We start from the raw sequence: 26,867 nt of genomic DNA, 5'->3' as shown, positions 1-26,867 counted from the left end.
AACAATATCAATCCTTAATAGTTTATTAGTGAGACTATTAAGGAAAATACGTTCCAATTTACTCTAAGCATCTGACAAAAACGGCCTTCATCAAATTCTTGAAGAATGGTAGATCTCCATTGAATAAATTTTGGTACGGGTTGGTGATTTCTGTGATGGTTTACTAAAGTAAACAAAAGGTCTTCATTTAATTGCTCCATCACTTCCCAGTAATTTGCATCATCTAACAAATAGAAACTATATAGTAGTGAAAACTACATTAACAACATGTTAATACCTTCAATCAGAATATTAAAAGCACTATTTTCAATAAAAAAATCTATACATTTTTGTATTTCACTTGTTCGCGGCATTGTTATACTTTTATTTTCTTTGCTCAATTTGATACGGCTGCAAAAACAGCTGATTCATTTTGATGATGCAATTCTGCAACAGAGGTGTTCTCGCAGTCTTGCAGTTTTTGTATAGCATTCTTGCATTTCGTGCTCCTTGCAATGAGTTTACAAGAGAGAGTGAATACCCCTAATATATTTAATATATATGCACATAAATCTGAATACAATTTTTTAATAAATATTACTTCTTATATTTCAATAATTTTTACATACCTGCCAGATATGAATGGTATGTTATAACCGAATGTGACAATCACATTTTTCATTAACACAAAATTAATCAATACACAACTATAATTTAAAAGCAATTTTTAATTTCCCATGTTGAAAAAACATGGCTGTGGTGAATATGTCAAACGCAATGTTTTGTTTTATCAATAAAATTGTATTAATAAATTAACTATTAAATATAGCATATTGTATGATAGCGCTGATATGTGGGTTGTTATGCTACTAAATAAGCAAGCAGCAGTCTAATACTTCTACTGCAAAGTCATCAGCGTACTCAGTAGGTTTCAGTACTCCATTATAAATTGCATTCTACAGTGTATTCCCATGATCTTGTGAACCATCGCCAACAACTTTATATTGTTTCGAGTTTTTTTCTGTTCCGATCAGCTAGATCGGGTTGCAGAGATAATTTCGGATTGTGCATAATAGATAATTTGATACTTTCAGATTTTCGATGGAAAATTATATTAAGTCTTGGACCAGTTCACAAAGTGGACAGTGTTTAATATGTCTAACGTAATTAGCGCACAATACTTAATTACAGCGTGTTCACAGAAAGAGCTTTCTGTGATATTTGTACCGATCTACATACTGATACATGCCTTTCAAAAAAGTATTATTCATATTTAAAAGTATTTTTTAAGTATTATTCAATACTTTGTACATATAAGCCCATTTGATCATACCGTACTCTTTAACGCAACACTGGAAACTTTGTTTTACCTTGGAGTGTTATTATCTTTTGTAAGAGCTAATCTTTGCAATATCTTTTTAAATGTCACTGATGTTCATATGTAGAGTTTTCATTCATACAGCAGTTTGTGCCGCTATGGAAGGAGAGAAAAACGTGAGCATTGTCTCCTGCAATAAATTTGCATTATATTGTGTATACGCATCCTCAGGATTTTGCAAATCGGTATATTGCAATTCCGATATCGTTATGATCATAACGGGGTTGTTCGTCATATTGAATGATTCATCGATCTCTTCTGCTACACGTTCAGGTAACTTGATTTGTATAGACGTGGATTTACTTTTGGTCGTTTACTTATGGGGGTAGCCATGACTATCGAGTACGATTCTTAGCTCACTAGATTGTTTCCCCTAGGCCCCCGCTTAGCAAATTTGCTTCGCTGACGAGTGCCTCGTCTTCATGCCCCCCTTAGGACCTTCCTTGACTATTACACCAAGTAGTAGATTAAACCCAATCCCGGCAAGATCTCAACCATTATTCTTCAAGACCCAAAAAGAAATCTTACCGGTGGTTCGACGCCTCTGTCATCAACTAAAGCTTGATAATACCTCCATTCAGCTTGTGACCAAACTAAAATACCTTGGTGTTGTGCTATTCCCCCGGCACAACTTCATCCCTCATGTTGACTATGCCATCCGAGATTCGCGGTTCACAGATACTCAACTAAAAAATGACCTGCTATAAACAGTTCATTCGTCCCTTACTCACATACGCTTTCCATATCTGGGCTGTAGTATATTCCGCCCAGATGGAAAGGATCCGTCTCTTCGAGTCAAGCTCCTTCGAAATCGCATCAATTACAAGCGCAAACCTGACGGCAAGCACTTTTCCAACTACGTCCTTCTGGACTTTGCTAAAATTATTCGCATCGACGAGAACCTCCTCTCGGTTGCCCAATGATGCCTCTCCCGACTCCCACCTGATATCTCAGCTCTCAACACCTTCCCTGCGGACTTCGTTCAGGCCTCACGCCCCAAACTCCGCAATACCTATCCCATTACCTCGATGAGTGGGACTCTGATCCCTCTATTATCCACATCTCTCTTCTCTTCAAGCGTGTCATGTAAGGTTACATCAGCTTTATAGGGTCAAACTGACATCGATTAGCAATTAGTGAAATTATTGCAATTTTTCAAAAAGTTCCTCAGCATAGACATATTGTTTAATTGCAATAAAAGAAGAGCATAGTTATGTTTTTGCTTCTCTTTTTTTGTTGTTGTTTTTGTTTTTCTTAGTTTTATGATTATCTTATAAACAAACCTTTTACGCACTATTCATATTTGACACAAACCAATTAGTGATTGAGTGCAAAATTTAAAAAATATGTGTACTTTTGATTATATCATAGTATACTTTTAGGGCAAAAGAAATGTAAAGCTATGTTTTAGTGACAATGAATTAGTATTCTTAAAAATCTTCAACAATTTATTGCAGTTAATGGTATAGTGTGAACGAGCTATTAGAAAGAAGCATTGCTCTTGAGCATTGCGTACGTGCGTTAAAGTAGTTTAAGGGTTTGAGTGCTAGCTATCAGCTGACAATAACTTCGAAAATTTATTTCAAAATCTATTTTCTAACTTACTGAAACTTAGCAATTAAAACGGTAAGTTTAACTTGAATTTTATAATAATTTTATAATAATTCAGTTAAAGTATCAAACCTTATTAATATCAAACCTTATTTAATATTTTGCGGTGCTTATTTAGTGTTTATTTACTTTTCAGGATTGAATAGTTAAAACTCTTGGTGAAGATAACAATATGTTTGAATCAGAACCATGCCCAAAGTCGTGTGATACTATATAACATAGTATGATATGTAGAATGATTGATATATCACATAATAGAATGATGGTATTTTGACAATTTTTTGGCGGTATATTTAATATATATTTTTTTATTTTACAGAATTTAAGCAGTATTTCTACAAAACTCAATGCAGATGGCAGGTGAGATTTACTTTATCTGTAAATAAAACGAATTGTTTTTTAAACAAATAAATGCATTTTTTGAAATGTTATTGTAAAGTAAGTTTGTGTTGAAATGTTATAAATAGTTAATTACTTTGCAAGTAAAAGTTAAAAATTTCCTTTTAATGAAAAAGCTACTTAAAATTTTTAAAAAATAAAACCTCTTATAAATATCATATATGAAATAAATTTCTAAATCAGACATTTAATTAAATTATGTTAATTTATTTAATTTGCATTTATTAAACACATATTTTCAATTATTTAAGTTATTTCGAATCCAAACTAATAAAAGTACGATATAAGAAGAGAAGGCATTAATTTTAATTAAATATTATATATATTAGAAACGTGTTCTAAAGTTTTTTAAAGTTATTTCAAATTGAAATCTAAATTTTTTTGATGAAATTAAAATACCCAAAGTGAATTAATATAGTTGAATTACTTATTACATATATTTGAAACATGTTTTTATATTTTTGAAGTAATTTTAAGTTGAATACTAAATATTTTTTTAATGAAAGCAAAATATCCAAACCAAAGAGGTTTAATTTAATTATATATTGCATAAATTTGAAATTAATTGTTATTACGACCATTTTTACAATAAGTTTTTTAATTAATACCAACATTAATTTATGACTTGTATTTATTTTAATAATTGTTTTAATTTAATTTAATGCAATTAAAATTATATCTAATTTTTATATATTCTGTTTAGCTTAGTTATATATTGCATATATTTGAAACATATTTTAGTTATTTAAAGTTATATTAATTTCAATTTAATTTTTTTGGTGAAACATTCAAATCAAAAAAATTCAGTTTAATTATATACTGCATAAATTTGAAAAATATTTTATTTATTTAAAATTATACCCAAACCATAGAGATATAATTTAGTTATATATTACATACATTTGAAACATATTTTATTTACTTAAAATTATTTTAATTTCAAATTTAATTTTATTGGTAGAAGCAAAATACCCAAGCCAAAAAGACTCAGTTATTTATATACTGCATACATTTAATATATATTTTATTTATTTAAAACTATTTTAATTTAATTAAAATTATATCTAATTTTTTGGTAAAAGTAAAATACCCAAACCAAAAAAAAAATCAGTTTAATTATATACTGCATACATTTAAAATATATTTTAGTTATTTAGAATTATTTTAATTTTATACAATTTATTCAAAATTATAACTCTTTTTTTTGATAAAAATAAAAAAGATTTAATTAGGTTATATATCATATATATTTGAAATATATATTTTTTTATTAATAATTTTGTTATTATTTTATAAAACAATTATTATTTTTAATTTCAATAAGAAGTTTTTATATTTTTTTGAAATTCAAACGAAATTGTTATTTTAAAAAATTACTTTGATTAATTACTATATCCCCTATATTTCAATTTAATTTCAAACATATATTTCTTTATTTGAAATAAATTTAATTTCAGTAAGAAGTATATATATTAATAAAAATATTTGTGTGAAAATTAAACAAAATTGTTATCTTAAAAAAACTATTTTGATTCATTACAATACCTCAATTTATATCAATAAATCAAATCAGTTTGAACGGACTATAACTTTTCGCCTGAACCAATTACCTGCATCAAATTATCAATTAATCGTTTTTATTTTCTAAGTCGATAAATGATAAATGCAATATGGCAATACCTAAATTGATGAAAATTTGTTGTTTCATTCACATCTAATTGTTGTTAAGCATAGCTATTTCTCTTTCTGTTTTTTCTGCCATTTTCTTTGTCAAGTCAAACGACGACGACGACGAGGATAGAAAAAATTTTATTGAGCGATTACGTTTGAGTTGGGAGTGTAAGTGCAAAATAGAGTCGCATTTGTGGTATAGAGTCACAGTATCAACTATTAGAAAAAAATTGTTTTAACAGTTTTTAATTTCAAAGAAGTTTGAAATAGTTTTGTGTATTAATTAACAACTGAGGAATAATGAATGAAGAATATGACGCTATTGTCCTGGGCACCGGCCTAAAAGAATGTATCCTGAGCGGTATGCTTTCAGTGTCAGGAAAAAAGGTATTGCATATTGATCGGAATAAATATTATGGCGGTGAATCGGCTTCGATAACGCCATTGGAGGAACTGTTCCAGCGTTATAATATTGCTGCGCCAGGTGATAAGTATGGGCGCGGCCGAGATTGGAACGTAGATCTCATACCCAAATTTCTAATGGCAAACGGGCAGCTGGTAAAACTACTGATACATACGGGCGTTACCCGCTATCTAGAATTCAAGTCAATTGAAGGTAGTTATGTCTATAAAGGCGGAAAAATATCTAAGGTACCTGTGGACCAAAAGGAAGCACTCGCTTCAGATCTTATGGGTAAGTCAAATCAATTCCAATCAGATCCAATAAAATGATTTAATAAACAAATAATGAAACAAAGTTATGAGTAAACAAAAACAATAAACTTGTGATCATATAAATAATATGCTAAACAATATTTAGTATTCAATTAAAAAGAATTGATGAAAAACTATATCAATTTGACACGTTGTGCTATTTTACGATTGCAAATTATGTTATTGAATGTACAAATGGATTTTTAGAGAAAAAAAAACGACGAGGTGTGTAAATTAAGTAAATTCGCGATGCGCAGTCACTTCAGCGAGAAAGTGTATGAGTAAAAATTCTAGTTAGAATAATGACTTTCTCATTTTTTCGCAATTTAATTTAATTTTCTAACTAGATATTTAAGTAATTTTAGTTCTAATACGATTTTTCTGACAAGGCGGTTCCCAATAAGTATACTCTCAGCTGTTGTGTTAGAAAAGGGTTTAATTAAGGCCATCAGCAATTATTACCCAAAAACTGAATAAATTAAATTTTCAGTTAAATATTTGCGTATCTACTACTGCCAAATTGCAAAATAATTTCTCTTTACGGCAACGCAATGATGCCGCCCGCCATTGTATAATAAAAGACAAGTAAATTTTACTGACTTTTCTGCATATGAAAAGTAAGAAATGACGTGTTATTTTGGACTAATGGAGCAGTAATAGCAATAAGTCAATTGCTTTAATAATTTTTATACTTTGTCCAATATTTCTCCACATATACATACATACATACATTAAATTGGCTTCGTTAAATTAAAAATTCGTTACTTTAGTTAGTACACAATATATACATATATGTATATATATATTTTATAAGTGGATAACATAATTATACAATATAATCATATTTATTATAACATAAACAGCTGCATTTTTGTTAATTATAATTATTTAGTAACCATTTGATAGTTTCAGACTCTATACCATTCACTTCCCCGAATGGTATATAGAGTCGTTTTCCATTAAATTATGGAAGTTAATCTATATGTAATATATATATATAGTCTACTCACAGTATCACTATAAGTATAAAAAGCGGCTTACCAATCCTCGTTTTAGCATTTGTTTAACAATCTTCTCTATCTTAACCCTTTAATGATAAATTTTTTATTTACAAAAATATTTATTTTGCTCCAAATGCAGTAAATTTATAGCTCATATAGTTATAAATATGAATAGAAGCAGAGTATATCAATAAGAGAGATGACGCTTCATCTAGCACCTGACATCAAAAAAATATTAAAAACATATAAAGGGTTAATTGACTGATAATACTGTGGCTCTAATTCTTTGCATATAGAATTATGCAAAGAAATATAGTAGACCTATCTATCTCAATAGTCTTAATATTTCTATGTAAGTTTCAATTAAAACTCTACTTCTAGTATCAGTGTAAGTCTAAAAGGCATACAAATTTTCGCTTAAAGTTTTTTTTCACAACCTTTTCTGTTTCAATTGACTAATAATGCCGTAGCTGTAATCCATTAAGTACCAGGTAATTTCAGACTTGGAATTTTACGTTAAAGTTTCAATAGTAAATAGTAAAATAAAACAAGTTTACGTGAATGTGCAAAGTTTAATACTTATTTGTAAAATTACTCTCACCTTTACCTAAAAAAGATAAAATATTCTTTGAATATTAAAAAATATTTAAAGGCAGCCGGGTGGTGTACTACACGGTGGTCCGAAATGTGTTAATGCTTACCATAAAAATCTACTTCATAGGTATTGAAATTTTTGAATTTTACAAAATATTAAAGATATTTGTAAGATTCAATTGAAAGTTTAGCGTGAACAGTACCAGAAGAAGGTATATATGGCCCTAGCCCGTAAGGATCTGCTTGTGTAGTCTCTTTTTTGCTCTACTGAACGACACTTGGCCATTGAGCACAACGCGTGGCTCCGGAGCTTAGATTCAACCGTACTTGTAAACATATTAAACTCTTAGGATAACCTGTTATATTTTTTATTAAGAAATCTGAAGAAATATCTGTTATATTTTTTGCTCTGAAAGCAAAGCTGCATTTGTAATTCTTTGTGGATTTTAACTAGCATGTATAATATATCTTCCTTATAATATAATTTTGTGAAACTAATTTTAAACTTAACAGTACAATGATCATCATTTTTTATTACCATGTTCACATTATGACCTGACCACATATACTTCGGAGCTATGAATCATTTTGGCTCATACATAACATATATTTTAATTACAAAAATGTTTAGTTGGGATTTAAACGTGTTTGCCTATGAAGTTTTGATTATTAAAAAATAATGACTTCAGTTAATTTCAAATAGAGGTAAAAATAAATTATTACAGTATAATATAATAATTTAAGTAGCAGTTACTTATCCATCATAGTTCGTTTTCGCTAGTATGTAGACATTATTTCTCTAAAGAAATAGCATAGCAATATACCATCATAGCCTAAAAACCTACTTGTATGTGTGACTCATGCTATTCGTATTTTGCTGTTACTTTCTCGCGTCACATACAAAATACAAAATGTTTATAATATAATATAATGTGTTGTGTTGCCTCTATTGAATTGGTTTCTATTTCGTTATCTACCAAAGCGTTATGAAGGCACACAAATACAAATCCAAAACCAAGCTCGTGAAGTCAAAAAAAAAATAGTAATAATAATAATAATTTGCAACATAGCATAAGTGTAAAAAAAAGTATTGTTTTTATGTATAGAAGTTAATAAAATTGTGTTTAAATCAAAAATAATATTTTTGTATATTGTCATATACGAGAGTAGTTTAATAACTCAGTGGTAAAAGGCATTAGATAAAGTCCATGTACGCCTTAATACATGTCTTCAATAGCAAACCAAAATACAGTCAAACTTCCATAGCTCGAAGTACCATTTTGCAAAGATAAGGTTCGAGTTATGGAGACTTTGAGTTAAAATCCATGTACGCTTCAATACATGTTTTCAATAGCAAACCAAAATACAGTCAAACTTTTATAGCTCGAAGTACCGTTTTTCAAAGAAACGGTTTGAATTATGAAGACTTTGAGTTAAGGTCCATGTACGCCTCAATACATGTCTTCAATAGCAAACCAAAATACAGTCAAACTTTCATAGCTCGAAGTACCATTTTTCAAAGAAACGGTTTGAATTATGGAGACTTTGAGTTAAGGTCCATGTACGCCTCAATACATGTCTTCAATAGCAAACCAAAATACAGTCAAACTTCCATAACTCGAAGTACCATTTTGCAAAGATAAGGTTTGACTTATGGAGACTTTGAATTAAAGAATTTTTTTCAATTTTATGTGATTTGCTCTAGTTTTTATTATTATTAAAAGAAGGGATCGTGCACTGTGACCTAAAATATCTATTGTATCCCTTACTCGGGTTAGAGTGTTTCTCCAAGTCCGATTTCTTTAATGAAAGACAGTATAGAGCCTATCTTTCCTAGTCGTGAATCCTTATGCTCCATGAAATACCCTCCTAGGTGTTTCTTCCGCTTGTGCATTAGTTCCGGACACTCCCCAAGCACATGGTATGCAGTAGTTTGAGTTATAGAACTTCGAGTTATGGAAGTTTGACTGTAATAACTAATACTCAATCAAACTTAACAATTTATAACAAATAGAATTGAGAATAAATTGCATTAAATCAGATGTCAAATCTAGTGAATATAAGAGTACACAAAATTTTAAACATTTTTTAATTCCAGCGGATCATCTTTTAAATGTAATCCTTTAGGTTGGACACCATCCATCATATTTTTCTGTTAGTTAAATTAGCTCATAAAAACATCTTTTTTGGTTAAATTTAGAAAATTAGAAATTTTTATGCGATTCCAAATGTTTTTATTAAAACATTTTTGTCGGTATTTTATGGGCGTCCCATCTTATCTCAAAAAAAAAAAATGCAAATCAGTAAAGATTAATCCTAATAAAACTTATTCTAATGAAAATAATCAAAAGTTTATTCTACAAAATATAATCCTCCCCATTGGTACTATCAATTAAAACACTATCAACAAGAGAATTCTTTTGGTTTTTCGGCTGTTATTCCGTTTTGATTTTCAAATATAGTGGATGGGGTCTTATCTATTATATTATAAATCAGCACTGTAATTGCAAAAAAATTCTTGGTTGTGATTGAAGTAGCACGATTTTGATTTCATCTGAATGAATTCGGTACTCATCTTGCCGATAAATTTTATATCCTCTAAAGTTTCCACCAAAAATTATGAATGCACAATTATAAGGCCATCGCCCATAATTACATTATGAACATCATCCACCATGTCCACTATATTTTTATTTCATTTGGACAGTCTTTGGTATTCATACGATTACTAATGTGATGGAGCAGAGTCTTCATATTACTTGTTAATTTTTTAGAGAAACCTTAAGAAACAGTCAGATTTATGAAAGAATAATTATGAATTCTATACAGCGATAATTTGTCATGTTACTGTTGTTGTAACTAGAAGGGGATCTGTCGTCCCAGATAATATGTTGTCTCTTATATAGGCTATTAAAGTTACAAACTGTATAAAAAGCAAAAGCCTCTTTTATTCATTAGACCTCCGATTGTTCTCAAAACTGAAATTACTACTCTGTAGCATCCATTTTCATACTATTAAAAACAAAGCGCAATTAATGGATGGAGTGAAAGGCCATACTTGTTTTTTAAATGTTACTTTGAAACAAACAAATAAATATTATTAATGTATTAACAAAAATTATTCGCCCAGCTTTGTCTATCTCTTCACATTGAGCATTTAAAGCCATGTAAATATCATGTAAATTGATGGAATGAAATGTGTACTAAGCTATAGTACTTTACATTATATTTATAGTAAATAAGCAATTATTTTGCTTTATATATAATAAGTAATAGAAATCTATATATATATTTAAGTAAATTCAATAATATTAAATTTTACTTACTATACTTATTTCTGCTCTTTCAATTTTATTGTTATTTTGTGATTTATTTTTGTTATCTCATTAAAAAGGTTGAAATAAACAACGATAAAAAAGTATGTTCAAATAGACAAAAACTTAATTATAGAAAACATAAAAAATATTATACGAGGAAAATACTATAATTCCATTTAAGCATTAGTAATACTCTTTTGTTATTGTTTGGCAATAAAACAAATTTTTGTTTTTTTTTTTTCTATTTTAAATGGAAAAAGGTTAATTTAAATACATAAAAAATCAATTTTTCAAGCGTTACCAACAATTTTGTTAATTATTATACCCTGACTAACATAGGTTAGATTAAGCTGACGGGCCAAACATGTACACTTATTGGTACTTGACGATACCAAAAGGAGCAACACCTCTCTATAGATTGGTAGTTGGTATTATGTAGAAAATCAACGCTTTTTGCGAGTGCAAAATGTGTTTGAAGCTTCACTGAGAACTGAGGGTTCTTCAATAATTTAATTTCCTAGAGATCCCAGACATTTCTAATATGTTCATGCCAATGCAGCACCATAAACACTAAAGCTTTTCCAAAGTTTGCTTTCTTCCTAGTTATTTGCAAGTCTTTCATTTGTCAATAATTTTAATCCTTATCTTTTTTGCACTTATTACTAATAAATGATAGTTCTGTTCTGTAGCAATGCTACTAAGAATCACACATACCTTCTATTCCTTTTAAACCTCTTGCCATGCTAATACTTTACGTGCTTACCTTCCAGAATCCGATGGGCTATACAATAAAAGCAATAGCATTATTAGTTTCTTCATGATAATGTAATAACGCCTGCTTATATGTAATTATCATTGATTATGTTATGTATGTTTAGCCCAAGAATGTTCTGCTTATGCTCTTATCGCAAAGTGAATTGTGTAGTACCAAGAATTAAAGAGAGAAAAATTTTAGCCTCAAGATCAAAATTGTTTTCAATGCCAGCTATCAGATAAAGAAAAACTGTCATATATTGAGAAAAATTTTTTATATAAATATAAGATACAGTTCCGGTAGAGATATGACTAATATGTATTGTGAAGCAGACCCAACTATTTTTTGAACTTGAAATGCACATTTTGCTCTCCTCCATATAAAATAGAGATTGTTTTTCTTTTCTCTGTTACCACTCGACTTCGTAGCACAGCAAAAGCGGATGCAATAGTTTTAAAATATTACTACTATTGCGAATATAAATACCATTTATACTAATTTTTTACTCTAAGAAATCAAAACTCTTCCCTTTTTAAGTTTAGAGTTTTTAAATATTAAACTTAAACTTTGTTGTTGTTGTAGCCAGATCTATAAAGCAGATGATATGAAAGGAATTACAAATATATATACATGGGTTAGAAAATGGATGTTGTAGTAACCCGCTGGAACCTGCTTGTGTAATCCCTTCGGGGGATGTTGAACAACGCTTGGTTATCGAGATTGACAAGTGGCTCCGGAATATAGACCCGGATGTTTTTGGAACCTAGAAAGTTCATAGGTAATGGTAGTGTGAGGAGGAAGGCGGTTATTTTGATAATAACAATGGATTGGGGATGGTTGGTTGGGATTTAACACTCCCAAAAGGAAAGAACGTTTCTTATTCGATACCATTGCTGATCTAGAGTAAACAATCTATACCCTTCTACTTTTGCAATAGTTCCCAATGTGTTAATAAATATGGCAAGAAAGAAACATTGTATCGTAATCTATCGTTTGTTTTGAAAATATAGCTAAATAATAAAGTTCCAAAAAACCTTGTAGTCGCAAACTCTCTTCTAAAATTAAAAGTTTATTCATATTATAACTAAACTAGCACTTGAAGGCTGATAGAAGATCACAAATAATATGTCACTAATCTGCTAACAAATTCATTCAGAATTTTTCATATTTTCAAATTATTATGTTATAATAAAAAATTTATTTTTTTCTTATATATTCCATACAGGCATCTTTGAAAAACGTCGGTTCCGCAATTTTTTGATTTATGTACAAGATTTTAAGGACGACGATCCAAAAACATGGAAAGATTTCGATCCAACTAAAGCAACCATGCAAGCACTCTATGATAAATTTGGCTTAGATAAAAATACACAAGATTTTACTGGTCATGCCTTGGCCTTGTTCCGCGATGACGAATATTTGCGTGATCCTGCTGTGAATACCATTAGACGCATAAAACTATATTCTGATTCATTGGCACGATATGGAAAATCACCATATTTATATCCAATGTATGGCTTGGGTGAATTGCCGCAAGGCTTTGCACGTCTTTCTGCAATTTATGGCGGTACTTATATGCTCGATAAGCCAATTGATGAAATTGTTCTTGGTGAAGGTGGTAGAGTAATTGGTGTACGATCAGGTGATGAAGTCGCCAAATGTAAGCAAGTCTACTGTGATCCAAGTTATGTTCAAGAAAAGGTAAAAATGAATTTTAATTACTATATATATAACATATATACATATATATAAATTACAAACTCTAAATTATGAATTCTTAAATATTTAAGGTTCGCAAGAAGGGTCAAGTTATACGCTGCATTTGCATTTTGGACCATCCAGTTTCTAACACTAAAGACGCATTATCCACTCAAATTATCATTCCACAGAAACAAGTCGGTCGAAAATCCGATATTTATGTTTCCTTAGTTAGCTCCACTCACCAAGTTGCGGCCAAGGGTTGGTTTGTCGGCATGGTATCGACTACTGTTGAAACTGATCAGCCTGAAAACGAAATAAAGCCTGGTCTTGATTTACTTGAACCAATTGCACAAAAATTTGTTACGATCTCAGACTATTTGGAGCCTGTTGACAATGGCATTGAGTCGCAAATATTCATCTCAGAGTCATACGATGCCACTACACACTTTGAAACCACTTGCCTAGATGTGTTAGATATATTCAAGCGTGGTACTGGAGAAGATTTTGATTTTTCAAAAATTAAACATGAACTTGGAGATGAGGAGCAGTAAAATATTTATCAGTTATCAGATATCAGATGTCAAATATGGTGATGGTATCAGAATCCCTAAATATATCCATATAAATAAAAATGTGACTACAAAAAAAAAAAGAAAAATAATTAAGAAAGAATAAAAAACGAAATTAAACATTATATACACATATATATCTTATACTTTCAACTATGAATGCTTATAAATTTAATTCAGATCAATAAATAAAGTTAAAGATAAAGCAAAATGAATCTATTAGTTGATTGAAAAGTTTTGTTACAATTTTAAATTCAATACCAAATTCTGGTAAAATTAATGTCGCAAAATCATCCGAACTGATATAAATTTTTTTTCTATTTCGTAAATTGAAAAATCTTAACTTACGGTTATGAAAAAAACTTTAAAAAAAAATCTCTTAAACAAACGTGAGATAAATTTGAAAGTAAATGAATAATAAAATTAATTTTATACATATTTTCTGTTTTTTAATCATTGCAAATAAAACTACATAATATATTTTAAAATCAAAGTATATAATATATGAAATAAATATAATTTAATAGATTGAAGATGATGGAAAACAAATAATTTACAATTTACATATATATTTATGCTTAATATGTGTAATGTACAATTTGTTCAAAATCAAAAGAACACTGCTATTGTTAGACGAAGTACCCAAACACATGCCCATATTTAAAATGCTTTCCTATTAGCTGTGTGTTCTGTCAAAATAAAATAATGAATAATGAAGAGAAATTTTAATTCAATTTAAATAAATAAATAAACTAATATGCTTGATTTAATTAGTTTGCGTACACATAATAAAAAAGATGGATGATACAATGCATACATTTATGCATCATTTTATTATCATTTAACATCCATTATAAACAAAAAAAACATTAATAAAGACAGCATTTATGAACATTTAAAGACAATTATTAAATTGTGTTTCATTTGCATTTTAATATTTAATACTTTTTTAAGATTAAAATGCAAATTGATATAGTAAAAGAAAAACAGAATGAAACACGATATTTATAATAAAATTAATTATAAAAACAGCTTACTTTTCATTTTATATGTTAATATATTTGTTTCATCGTTAGAAATGGCAATAAACTTCAGACTCCATATCCACACGTAGGTGGAACCAAATCGTGACTTTTAGTTATATTCATGGAATAACTCAAGATCCCATACCTGGGTTATGAAAGCAAATCATGACTTTTAATTATATTTGTTGACAAACCGTCTGACTAACGAATAAAAGGAAATCTATCCTTTACTAAGGAATATGGAAATATATCAAATCTCTCAAAGACATGTTCTGTCAGAATTTTTACAAAATGATCATAACCATAAGTATAAGTTGGCTTTCTGTATAAACAACCAAGTACATGGTTCAATTCTCGACACTTCCAATTTAAACAGTTTACACAAGCAAATCAATAGATATTTTCAAAGATCATTAATAATGAATATTTGACGGTATTCGAAGCAGCTGCATGGGGAATCGAAAAAATACATTATATTAAAAATTTAATTTTGGAATTTGGAATTTCCTTACAATTGCTCCCTTCAACTTAGAAAGTTGAATTCTCGTTATAAGGAACAAAAATTTTATTGAAGTTAAAGATTATTGTCAAATAACAATTCGGCCCGATTTCAATTTTCCTGACACATCGACTTGATAACGGATCAGCTATTTTGATGGATTTTTTCGACTACATTATATGGCAATAAAATATCTTGAGATATCGAAGCTTAAAGGTGTAAACTTAATACAATAATACAAACGATGAGTAACTCCCCAACTTTATAGCCCGATACCTCGAAAACTAATAAATATCGACGTATAGTGTAGAGCAAAAAATTGCTTAAAGTATGGCTTTACTAAAATTCGTTGTTAAATGGGCGTGCCAATGAAATCAGGCTCTTGACACAAATAGGAAAAAGTTTCTAGTCACCTGCTTTAACTAAATTGAGATTTCCTACACGGTAAAAGGGTATTGATGTTGATTGGTTACTGCATATGAGAAAACCAGGTTCTTCCAATAATAATTTGTCGTGGTTGTGGCTCTGCATAGACGATGATAATCGCTTGTTTGCTAATAGCCAATTATCCTTCCGTCTCACACAATTTAGAAACAACTATTTGCCGTTTCAACACCACATTCCCTGTAAAAAAAACCCCTGTAGATGAACAAGATCTATACAGTTGAATTTATATAGTTTAACAAATTGTTTGTTTTAACTACTGATCACTCTGATAGACCGTCAAGAAAGTACTTCTCTAAAAATCTGTTCTTCTTTTAGCAAAGGCAGTCACAGAGTAAATGTGTGATTGTCATTTATTCGTGTATTTCCGCAGCTTCTATAATAAGTTGAATGGAAAGCACAGTTTCTCTGCTTCAAATCCTATATACCAATGACCTGATTGAACCGCAATTAGCCTAGCAGTATGTACTCGGTCCCTGTTAATAAGTTTCATGGACATAATCTTTTTGTACGAAGGTAACAAACGGTTGTTTTACATGTTTTAGGTGACTTCTACCTATTATTAGGTAATTGCAGAAAGTGGGAATAGATGCCTCACGTAACAGTCTCTATAGAAACATATTTCGACACCCCTAGGAAGACATCCATAGAAGCGCCAAGGTGAGCTAAACTTTTTGCTACTTTATTTTGTTCACTATTTCTATAACCGGAAAACTCATAGGAGAGTGATGGCCGCGAGTTGGATTGTACTTCGAGTAAAGAAAACTGTACTTTAACATCTGTGCGTGAAGTTGAAATTACAATAGTTATTTTATTAGAGGTGATAAATATTTTGAAAGATGAACTATTCGTCTTGATGACTGTGTCAATTTACGGATGTGTTTTGTATTTAGCACTTTTGTCAGAACTTCAGCTGCAATGAAAATCCAATACTGGGCAATACTTAAGCATACATATACTTCAACTTATACTTATCATTAAAGAGACATTGATTTTTATTGCTTTATTGTATACAGTGCTTATATCAGTTAGGAGACAGTAGGCGACATTTATTGAAATAGATTTGCTAATAGCAAACCAGCAGAAAAGTCCTTGTGTAAGGAGTTTAAAGGAACGACAAGAAGTTCGCCAAAATAGAGAATATACCAGTTGTTACAACCGATGCATCTGGTAGAGATGCCTTTTCATTTGCCACACTATTCAGAAATTTCATAAATACTAGTTAAAGTTAATGGAGTCATGTTAATGGATCAGGAAAACAGTTTATGAGTGAATACTAACATACCACACTGATTATTTTGAAAAATTAGGTGTTCATCTTCGTTTGTGTGGCTTTTTAAAACTTATACTTGCTTTAAAATCCTCTTTTTAGTTATTTAACTCCATAACAATATTACAATATTACTACAGTTTACAGTTTAATAAAACAAACTTTTTTGAAAATCCAATAAAAATATTTGTTAAAATGAAAAATATTCGGTTAATAAACGAAATGTGAAATTCTGAATAACGACAACTTTGATATATGCATCCATAAGTTATAGGTCCAAAGTCTTTATAATAATTAAATTCATAATTATATATTTTTATTATTTTAATTTTACATATTATATGCTCCTTCGGATTCTAATATACAGCAATTTTTTTCACTGTCATATGCTGAACATTAGAATTGTTTAGCAATTATTTTTAATATATACTACGAACAGGGTTCTAATTCATTCGCTAATTCACGATATAATTTTACAACTGAAGCATTTTTCTGACAAACAGTTCCACCACCACGCACTGATTGATGTTCCTGTCTATTTATATCACCCACACAAATCCAATCGGCACCACCAATTCTCCAACGCCAAATCTTTAGACCAGTTGCTTCAGAAACTGCCCATTTCGAGTGATCATTTGTGGTCTTAAATGACACATCGAAATTTTGATTTTTAATATATAAAATATTATACACTCTAAAAAGAAAAAAAAACATTTAACATACATTATTTATTTTTATTTTTTAATTTAATAATATTTACTTATCATTTGCAGAACAATTAGAACCTAAATTTCCAGGACCATTTCGCCAACCTTCCACCAACAGATTGACATCCAAAGTTGGTGCTACAAAGTCCTCGTATAGTTCTAGGCCATACTTAACACTTTTGGCAAAAGACTTAAAATTATTTTTGCCTGAAGTCATTAAATCGACAATGTTGTGATATGGTGGTTTCGTTTTCCATTTGCCCTCGATGGCAACATCCAATTCTGGGTACTTGCCTTTCAGTGCAGCCGGTACGCGTGTGTAGTAAATATTTGGTTCATTAAATATCAACTGCTGGCCAATTTTATGCATTTCGCTATCTGGCAGCGTCAAACATAAAAAGCTTTGTCCATAATGTTCGCCAGACTTGGGATATTCATAAGTAGGAATTGAGGGAAATTTTGGCACGGAATGTATTAACCAAATAGCCGTTTTACCATCAGTTGCTACAACACCTTTTGTGTGTCCATGGTCGAATACAACAGTGTTGTTTGGAAATTCATCATTATAAGCAATAAGTAATACCTCAGGATCAGTAGCGAAAGCTTCTAAGGTGCGTCCCGGGAAGGATGTAGACTCATTTATAAAACGGCTTGAAAATTGCCAATTATCCTGATTGTTACTTGTAATATAGAGATAGCGCAAACCACTTGTATCAGTAGGTTCATTTTGATAATGTTTAGGTAGCTTATATAGGTAATACCTTAAAAATATTTGAAAAAAAAAACTACAAATAAAAGATAATAAAAAATATTATCCTACCAATCTACTTCTGATCCAGACTCGTCTCTGCAGGATACTTTGCCGTCTTTGAGGTTTCCTTTCACAATACTACCGAAACACAGCAAACAAACAAAAACATTTATTTTGTTTATCATATTATTATTAATTTTTAAATTATGTAAAAATAAATTGATCATTAATCGATTCGATAATATATCTTAAAACAGTGAATGGACGTTTGCCTTGCAGTTCAATATTGAGAATGAAATTATTACCTGCACGTAAAAGACCTGCAGATGTTTTCGATTAAATACATATGGAAAACTAAAGCGAAGACTACGCAATTCTTCAAACAAAGACAATTTCTTACATACATACATACTTATATGTACAAAGTACGGGAACAACAAACATCGACCGAAATAAGTATTGACACACACATTGTTTAAAAAGAAACCGGGTTCGAGATATGATTTGTGAAATGTTTTTTTTTTTTTGTTTAAGATAAAGGACCTAGTACTGGAGAACCTGTATATTTATAAGATACAATAAAGTGTAAAAACATAAATAAGTTGCATACATATATGCGAGTTACATTATAGAAGGTTATACCAACGAACCCACCATGTATTAGTTTTTTCACTTATGACACTGCAAAGCAGTATTTTTTATCTTCTAGGGTCAGGTCACTATTTACATTTTAAACCTAATAATGAAAACATACTAACATGTCGTTGAAAATTACTTTATTGTTTCTCGAAGTATTCTCTTTTATGATTAATACTTGTACATGTTTGCATGCGTTCGAACCATTTGTCAAAGCATTTTTTCTAATCTACTTCAGACACTTTCAAAACATGGTTTTTAAATGCAACAACGGCTTCTGCTTGCTCCGCAGACAAAAATTAACAATCGTTGTCCACGCAATTTATTCTTAACGTTCGGGAACAAGAAGGTTGTTAAAAGTCATTGAGTGCCAAATCGGGACTGTATGTAAATCAGCCGGATGACCCATCAATTCGATTTTTAGAATAATCAAATAGTTGGTTGTTAGATGAAATGTGTGAACACTCGCATTGTATTTATTGAGATTGAGAATGATCTGACGGCGGTAGTTTGTTTTCCGTATTTCACTGAAAACTTCCGTTGAACAAATAATTGCGACCATTTGTTTGGATGTGCTTCGAGCACAAAAAACTTTTGTTGGATTTGGTTCATCTTGAAGCATTCATACAGTCAACTGTTGTTTACGTTCCGGCTCATACACATACGAGTATATCCATGATTCGTCACCTGTTACAATCATATACTCGTATACATCATTTGAAGCACTACCATTGTACTTCTTGAGCATTTGTGTGCTGTGTGTACCAATCGACACGAGCAGTTTTTTGAGATTTTGTCAAATGATCAATGATGGGGGATTCATCGAGAACGAAAACCTTTTTCACGTCAAAATGATTGTGCAATATTTTATATATGCGGATTGAACTAATGCTTTAATCATTCAATCTCACACTATGTCGCGCGACGATATTCCATTATGAGTATCAGCATCAATGTCTAGCACAACAACTGATTTTGGCATAACAACGCCCTTCTCGGATTTTGTCAGTGAGTGAAATACGGTCACGATTAAAATCATTGTACCAGCGTTTCACAGTGACAAAGGATGGAGTTTCATCGTCAATTGTAACAATAAGTTGATCGATGTACTCTTGTCTTGCTAATCCATGTTGAAGGTGTGATAATAATTTTCTCGCGTTAATTCCATTTTTTCGCGAACACACAATTTACAAATCACTGCAAATAACACAAATGACGCACTTTTGACAAAAAGTCTAAAGTATGTTTAATAATGTCAAACTTTCGTATGGAAGCGTTGGATGACACCTGACAACAATCAGTGTTGCCAAGGCTCAAAATATAAGTAGTGACTCTCGTATTTATGAGTCGATGTTACGGTTCAGTTGTACCAGAGGTGCAGTGGGATAAAACACGCTAATGCTATTGTGAGACAGATAGGTAAAGTGCCCATATATTCATATATCCAAATCCTTGCAGTTTATTGTGTTTAGCTATAGTATTACTTTGTTGCACTTTTTATTATAAAGATTATAAAGAAACTCACGTTTATAGCCCTAGATTGAACCGTAGAAACTTTGTTAAGTCTACATAACCCAATAGATTGTGACAATATCGTTTTCCAGGCTAGTGTTCTAATTAAATTGTTTAGCTAGCTTAACCCTTAAATATACAACTTCTTTGGAGCTCTCGACATCTGGTTATACATACTTACTAATAATAATAATTAGCGTATCATATATTGTATTATCAATGGCATTTAACCAGACAACTACAGTTTAACTGGTAGTTTATTGACTATTTGTATACTTAGCTGTGCCAAAAAAATCCAGTTTTGATGACAGCCTCGTATGGCAGTGATTGTAATAGACTCTACTCTACGATTATAACATATTGGACAAAAATTGTAATAATAGTTAAAACAATATCTACCATAGTTTAGTCATAGTCATCTTACTCTGCCAAAGAGTAAGATTATATTTCATTACTTTATAGAAGATCGCATTTCTGAGAGAATTAATTTATCACAGATCTTCAATAAATGAAAAAAGGCGTATTCTCATATTTATAACTAGCAAATAAGTGTTTAGTACATGACTACATCTTTATACATGAGGATGTCGTTTTTTATATCTAGAGATTTCAGTCGAAAGGTAGTTTAAAATTTTTTTGCTATACAGAAATGGTAACGAGGAAGGCATTACTTCGGCATGGTGTTCAGTTAATCCTCGTTTATATTCTACTGCACTCGTGCTGTTTCTAGTGTAATAGGTGCCAATGCATTCATAACACAAAGACAATCTAAAGATTCTTCTGATCGCAGTGCCACTTGGATATATCTGCTTGGCTCGCATAGATATTGCTAGATAGCAGTTGGTATATTCTTTCACGTTAAACATTTTAGACTCAACATGAAGTTGGTCAACATGTGACATGCGATCACAGTCAGTTAAATGTCGTGTGGTTGAGTTTTGATATATTATTTTATTCTTTAATCGGTGTATTTATTGAATCTTTCTAAATAAAAATTGACAATAATTTTGCGAATCTTAAAAAACTAACATGTATGCTATTGAGCTAGGGTGTTCATATTTATCAATGATTTTCTTTTAAGGCGATTTAGTGCAATTGCAGAAGATAAGTGTCGAATATGAGGATTTAGATACGACTTGAGTCTCTCTCGGAATTAAAGTGTATATTGGCGAATTAGTTTTGAAATATGCAATTTAAAATGTTGTGGAAATCTTTTTTAGTGCAGCAAGTACGTACATTAACTAGTTTTGATAGGCTTGCTTTTTTAATGGAAACAATTCAAGTTTTTGAATGTAATGTAATGTAAAACTATTGACTTTTAACCGACCACATTTTCTAATTTTAGTTATTGATAAATGTAATTTGATGAATATTTTAGATTTCATCTTATTTTACCATATGCTAAGTCGCACTGATTAATTACGTATTGATTATTAAGTAGAATTAAATATCTACAAGAATTTAAAATAAGAAATTAATTTTTATATGTTAATATAGTGATTTATTAATGTCAAAGAAGTATAATAATTTTGCTATTCAATTTTATTTCACCTCACAAAAGAGTCCCCCTTGCCTTTTTTGGTGCTGGATATTCTTCTGTTACTGTTTCACTTTTCGCGTGCTTTCGTTGCAGTTGTTTTTCAATAATTCGTGCATTATTCGCATAACTGTCCGCAATTTCACGCTAAAAATATATTAATATTATTGATAAAATATAAATAAAGTTCTAAATGTTAGTGCCATTTGAACTTACCGCTTCAATTTCATCTTCTTCCTCATCGATTGTGGATACTGTCACAGAACTAAATTTACCCATATTTTTTGTATGTTTCGTGACCACTATTTTTTTATTTCCAGCGATACTATTAAACGTAACACCATTTGGATCAGCTTCACCGGTACTTGAAACAGTATCTTTTTTATTTGCGACCAGTGCATCTTCAATAATAAACGTTACGTTCACTTCTTTACTGTGGCGATAAAATAGTGGCAATTCACAGGATTTGCACTTAATGAAAAAATTTTCAGTTACACTTCAAATTAAAACATTAAATAATTTTACCTACATTCAGACGATACTGCCTTTCTATGCCTTCGTCACGTTTAATATAAACAGTGCTACCCTCGTTATATGTAATCTTGTGTGCACGATATTCGCTGTCAATAACGCGAGCACCATCTCGCTGACGTAAGGGCAATTTCTCAATACTGCAGTCTACAAAAAAAAAAAATAACGACTAAGTAACGAAAAAAGTAAGTTTCAATTTTTCGAATGTAAAAACAAACTTTTTAAAAATAAATAATAATTAACTAATGTTATCCAAATGAAGCAGTTGCATGTCCACACTGCATTAACAACAATATTGGATAATCTCTGAAATACCCTTATGAAATCGAATGTCTGATATTTAGAATTCCTTGGATTACGTTTTTGTACAAAGCCATTTTGTAAATAATTTTTAAATGAACTCAACTGTTTATGACAATAATTAAATAATTTTTTTATAAACTAATTTCACACACTCGTTTTTTTTTTATTGTATTCAAATTGTAGACAGTATAATTCAGGCAGTATATCTTTTTCAAGATGGTGTTAAACTTATGTTTGGATAGCGCATTGTGACCAGCAGCAACTGGTCCAGAATCAACCCGTCTGCACTTCGACTCCACTCTTATACCATCACTCCCAACAGGGACTATATCAGCAAATTATCGTGGAATACAATAAAAATTTTAATATTCTATATTTAAATAAGACATCAAACATATGAACAAAAACGATGACTACCACAGAATTTTGGTTTTGAATCGAAAATATGTACATATGTATCATACCTAAAATCAATGACAGTTTCCCGCAAATACAGTAATATATATGCAATGGTTTTTCCTCGTTATATTCTTCTTGGTCTTTTGAATCTGAGCACACAATACTTCGAGATACAACCTTTGGCATTTTTTAATATAATCAATAAAGTATATTATTATAAATATTAAAACTTTTAAAACAACTGGGTTTAAAATCAGAATTTATTTAATATAAAGAAAACGTTAATTCACAATAGCTAACCGGCAGAGAATACATTATAAGAATGGAAAACTTATGATGCAAGAAAATTTCCTTGTTAATAACAATTCACCAGTCAACAGGGGGTCGATTCCACAACTGTGAAAAAAATTGTGTGTACACGCAAACGAAAAATTTATACCTCACCACAGTTTACGCTTTCTTGTAAAATGCTATTCCTCAAGTACTAGTGAGTTTTTCCTGCTGAATCTCAAATAAAGACGTGCTAAATGCGTATTCAATTTACATTGAATAAATTCAGTTATTGAAAATAAATAAGTAAACAAAATGGTATACATTATACTAATGATAATGCAATTTTATTATAATTCTTATATTAAAAATTTTTATTTTATATTTTTATAATTTTTTTACAGTTCTTATATTATAAATTTTAAAATTTTACTATATGCAAAGAATTCTATGTTGATATTTAAGTACAAATTTTTGCTTACTTTTTACATTTTTTCCATTTTTGAAATCTGTAAAAAAATAATAATACAAATTTATATTTAATTTTACACAAAATTTTCTATTTTTTTAAAAACTCACCACCAAATTTACAGTGAAAAAAATTTGACAAAAGTATACACTTTTTGACAGAAAAATTCTCTATTCACAGTTGAGGAATAGTAAAATCAAAATAGGACTGTTCCACGAGTTACTCGTAGTAACTGAGTAACTCTGTGTATATAAAAGTGCCTTCCACCAGTAAATGTTCGTGTAAATGAGATCATCTGAGAGAGCATAACATCCCTGTCAAAACTTGTAAATGCTACACAGACTTTAGTCGTACATTTTATTCCAAGTAAAATTTGTGTGATGTGTGAATCAGCTGTTTTGGTTTGAATTTAAATTTTTGTTTTATTTATTTGCACGACACTTGATGTTCTCACTAGACTTTACCCAAAGCTGTTCCATTAAAATCTGTGTAAAGAGCGAAATTTGGCACTTCCTTTGTGTTACGCTCTCAGTTTGTACTTTACTTCTGTTGTACTTGAACTTTACTACGAATAGCTCGTCGAACAGACCTAATAAACATCATATCATTTATATTTGACTTGATCAAGGATATTAAATGAAGATTTGTTTCTCCTATTTTTTCAATAAAGTTTTTGGTCTAAAATGATTTATTTATTTTTTTTTTTTATTATTTGAAACACAATATGTACAATAATATAAATACATGTTTCATTTGACTACGACTAGTACAAGTACAAAGAACTATCAAGCAGTTTTGTTTTATTTCAGAATACGTTTTAAAATTGTCAAGTTGTCAAAGACTTATAGCATTGACAGACGAGCGCACTAAATTATCATTAAACAGCCTTAAATGATCATTTTAAAAATACCCTGAAAGACGGTATAAATTATCATTAAGAAGTTGCGCCGTCCATGCGTGGCGCTTGAGTTTATTAATTTGAGTCATCTAAAATCAAAAGAAATATAAAATATATAAAAAAATATAAAATATATAAAAAAAATATAAAATATATAAAAAAAATATAAAATATAAAAAAATACATATAAAATATATAAAAATATTACGAGTACTTACATTTACCAATGTTTCCAAATATGTTTTGTTTACATACATAAATGATCATTTAAAACTGCTAAATGAGCAAATAAATTATAATTTAGCCCCTTAATGATAATTTAGCTCCCGTTTGTCAATGTTATTAGCGCTAATAGAGTAGTAATCTAAATTATTATTAGACTACTAATTCGGGAGTAGATCTGTAGGCTTTGTTCGTTTAAGTTTCCTCAGCAGGCCAGATGTATTAGTCAGATGGTTGACTGCCTCGTTTGGATGCTGTTGTAATGATTTATAATTTTATTATCAATTTATATTGTTATCACTACTTAATTAGCAAAGCAATTATTATTTCCAACGGACTCTCATGCTTTGGTCGTAATACCAATGTATTAGGGGCATATAAAACTAAGGGTTTTTTACAAATGATATACGTAATTGTTTTTTTTTCTCTTACAGCTTGCTGAATATTTCTTATTAGAAAAACTCAATCACTTCAGTTTTTCTGGTGACCACTGAGCTTCAGTTGTTATGTATCTTTTTAACATAAAAAGTTGCATAGTATGATTTTCACCTGTACGAGACTGAAAGCTGTTAAATAAATATATTATTATTGTGATTATAAAATGATAGGAAGGGGATAAAAGTTGTAAAAACCTCAGCGATTAAGTTCAAAACATTTCATGAAATTTTTGTTTGAGATTTAACCCATATGTTTGTTTTACTCTTGCACAATGTTGACTGAAAGCTTACTTCATTACTTAGTCATTTACCACTTTTGAGATTGCCACAAATATTGGATTCACACAAGAGTTTTGTTTGTAATTTGAGCTGCCAAAAATGTTCATTTTGCATTGAAAGCAACAATAGTTGACAGCTAAAATTAGAAACAAATCTCTCGTATGAATTCAAATATAAGGCAACTTTGATTTATTGTTTTTACATGCAAATCTCCAACGTGCGGCGAAGATTGTTGCACATTCTTCACATAATATTCATAACTTAATTATTTTTAAGTTATTTTTGTTGTCATTTGAATAACAAATTTGTTCATCCACTTAGCAAATATTGTAATGATTCGGTAATTTGTCTTAATTTTTGATTTAGTTTAGGCCCCAATATAAACATATCCATGCCTATTCGCCTAATCTATCGCTCAATTCAGAAGTATTCAAATATAACACAAAGAAACAAATACTTACTGAATAATTGCAAATATGAATCTAACGGATATGATATTTGTAAATGAGAATCGGACGAGGCTGTAAAGAGTTCCAACATGAGAAAATAGGTGTGAAAATTAAAAACACCATCAAATTTTTGAATTTTTTTTTGTGTTTTTCTTCCAAAATGAGCTTGCAAGTCCACACATAACAAGTTGAGCATGCGGATGAAAATGTAAATTCCAAAAAGAATTTGGATGTGAATTGGAATATTAAAGTTCATCAGTATGATCCGTATTTGAGAATGCGGATGTAAACAATCGGCCCTAACTCCAAATGCAATGTCTGACTTTGTAAACATGAAGTCTAATAAAATAACTAAGAATAACCCGTTGTCTCAATAAAAGAGTTCGACTTAAGAGAACAAATCAACTGTGTAAATACTTATTAAAATCATAATAAACTTAAATAAAATATGTATCCATTACATCTACAATAAAAAATAATATAGCGACTCATTTAAAAATATAAATATATTATTTTATTATAATACTTTGATATAAACTTA

At 30.0% G+C, this 26,867-nt stretch overlaps 3 protein-coding genes across 3 annotated transcripts; 1 reads left to right on the top strand and 2 right to left on the bottom strand.

The window, feature by feature from the left end:
* The first annotated feature begins 5,125 nt into the window (after positions 1 to 5,125).
* LOC119687846 (rab GDP dissociation inhibitor beta) lies at positions 5,126 to 14,447 on the top strand. Its single transcript, XM_038102359.1, has 3 exons — positions 5,126 to 5,732; positions 12,644 to 13,119; positions 13,209 to 14,447. The coding sequence occupies exons 1-3, from the start codon at positions 5,339 to 5,341 to the stop codon at positions 13,668 to 13,670; spliced, it is 1,332 nt and encodes a 443-aa protein (XP_037958287.1). The 5' UTR covers positions 5,126 to 5,338; the 3' UTR covers positions 13,671 to 14,447.
* Positions 14,448 to 17,230: 2,783 nt separating this feature from the next.
* LOC119690283 (deoxyribonuclease-2-alpha) lies at positions 17,231 to 20,316 on the bottom strand. Its single transcript, XM_038071283.1, has 3 exons — positions 18,454 to 20,316; positions 17,687 to 18,394; positions 17,231 to 17,620 (listed from the first exon to the last, which is right to left on the bottom strand). The coding sequence occupies exons 1-3, from the start codon at positions 18,609 to 18,611 to the stop codon at positions 17,356 to 17,358; spliced, it is 1,131 nt and encodes a 376-aa protein (XP_037927211.1). The 5' UTR covers positions 18,612 to 20,316; the 3' UTR covers positions 17,231 to 17,355.
* A 1,700-nt stretch (positions 20,317 to 22,016) lies between these two features.
* LOC119689140 (UPF0428 protein CG16865) lies at positions 22,017 to 23,553 on the bottom strand. Its single transcript, XM_038103892.1, has 4 exons — positions 23,368 to 23,553; positions 22,599 to 22,747; positions 22,286 to 22,540; positions 22,017 to 22,216 (listed from the first exon to the last, which is right to left on the bottom strand). The coding sequence occupies exons 1-4, from the start codon at positions 23,486 to 23,488 to the stop codon at positions 22,085 to 22,087; spliced, it is 657 nt and encodes a 218-aa protein (XP_037959820.1). The 5' UTR covers positions 23,489 to 23,553; the 3' UTR covers positions 22,017 to 22,084.
* Between the last annotated feature and the right edge of the window lie 3,314 nt (positions 23,554 to 26,867).

Source organism: Teleopsis dalmanni, chromosome X, assembly GCF_002237135.1.
Source record: "Teleopsis dalmanni isolate 2A chromosome X, ASM223713v2, whole genome shotgun sequence".
NCBI classification, from domain to species: Eukaryota; Metazoa; Arthropoda; class Insecta; order Diptera; family Diopsidae; genus Teleopsis; species Teleopsis dalmanni.
Note: the sequence above shows the minus strand (reverse complement) of the source record. Positions and strands in the feature narration are given on the sequence as shown.

Excerpts from the sequence above, each read along its gene's own strand:
- LOC119687846 (XM_038102359.1), top strand. The coding sequence starts at position 5,339 with ATGAATGAAGAATATGACGCTATTGTCCTGGGCACCGGCCTAAAAGAA. Across the intron at positions 5,733-12,643 it reads ACTCGCTTCAGATCTTATGG|GCATCTTTGAAAAACGTCGG; the intron begins GTAAGTCAAATC and ends TATTCCATACAG. Across the intron at positions 13,120-13,208 it reads CAAGTTATGTTCAAGAAAAG|GTTCGCAAGAAGGGTCAAGT; the intron begins GTAAAAATGAAT and ends TAAATATTTAAG.
- LOC119690283 (XM_038071283.1), bottom strand. The coding sequence starts at position 18,611 with ATGATCAATTTATTTTTACATAATTTAAAAATTAATAATAATATGATA. Across the intron at positions 18,395-18,453 it reads TCTGGATCAGAAGTAGATTG|GTATTACCTATATAAGCTAC; the intron begins GTAGGATAATAT and ends AATATTTTTAAG. Across the intron at positions 17,621-17,686 it reads AATTGTTCTGCAAATGATAA|AGTGTATAATATTTTATATA; the intron begins GTAAATATTATT and ends TTTTCTTTTTAG.
- LOC119689140 (XM_038103892.1), bottom strand. The coding sequence starts at position 23,488 with ATGCCAAAGGTTGTATCTCGAAGTATTGTGTGCTCAGATTCAAAAGAC. Across the intron at positions 22,541-22,598 it reads AAAGGCAGTATCGTCTGAAT|TGCAAATCCTGTGAATTGCC; the intron begins GTAGGTAAAATT and ends TTTTTCATTAAG. Across the intron at positions 22,217-22,285 it reads AAGAAGATGAAATTGAAGCG|CGTGAAATTGCGGACAGTTA; the intron begins GTAAGTTCAAAT and ends ATATATTTTTAG.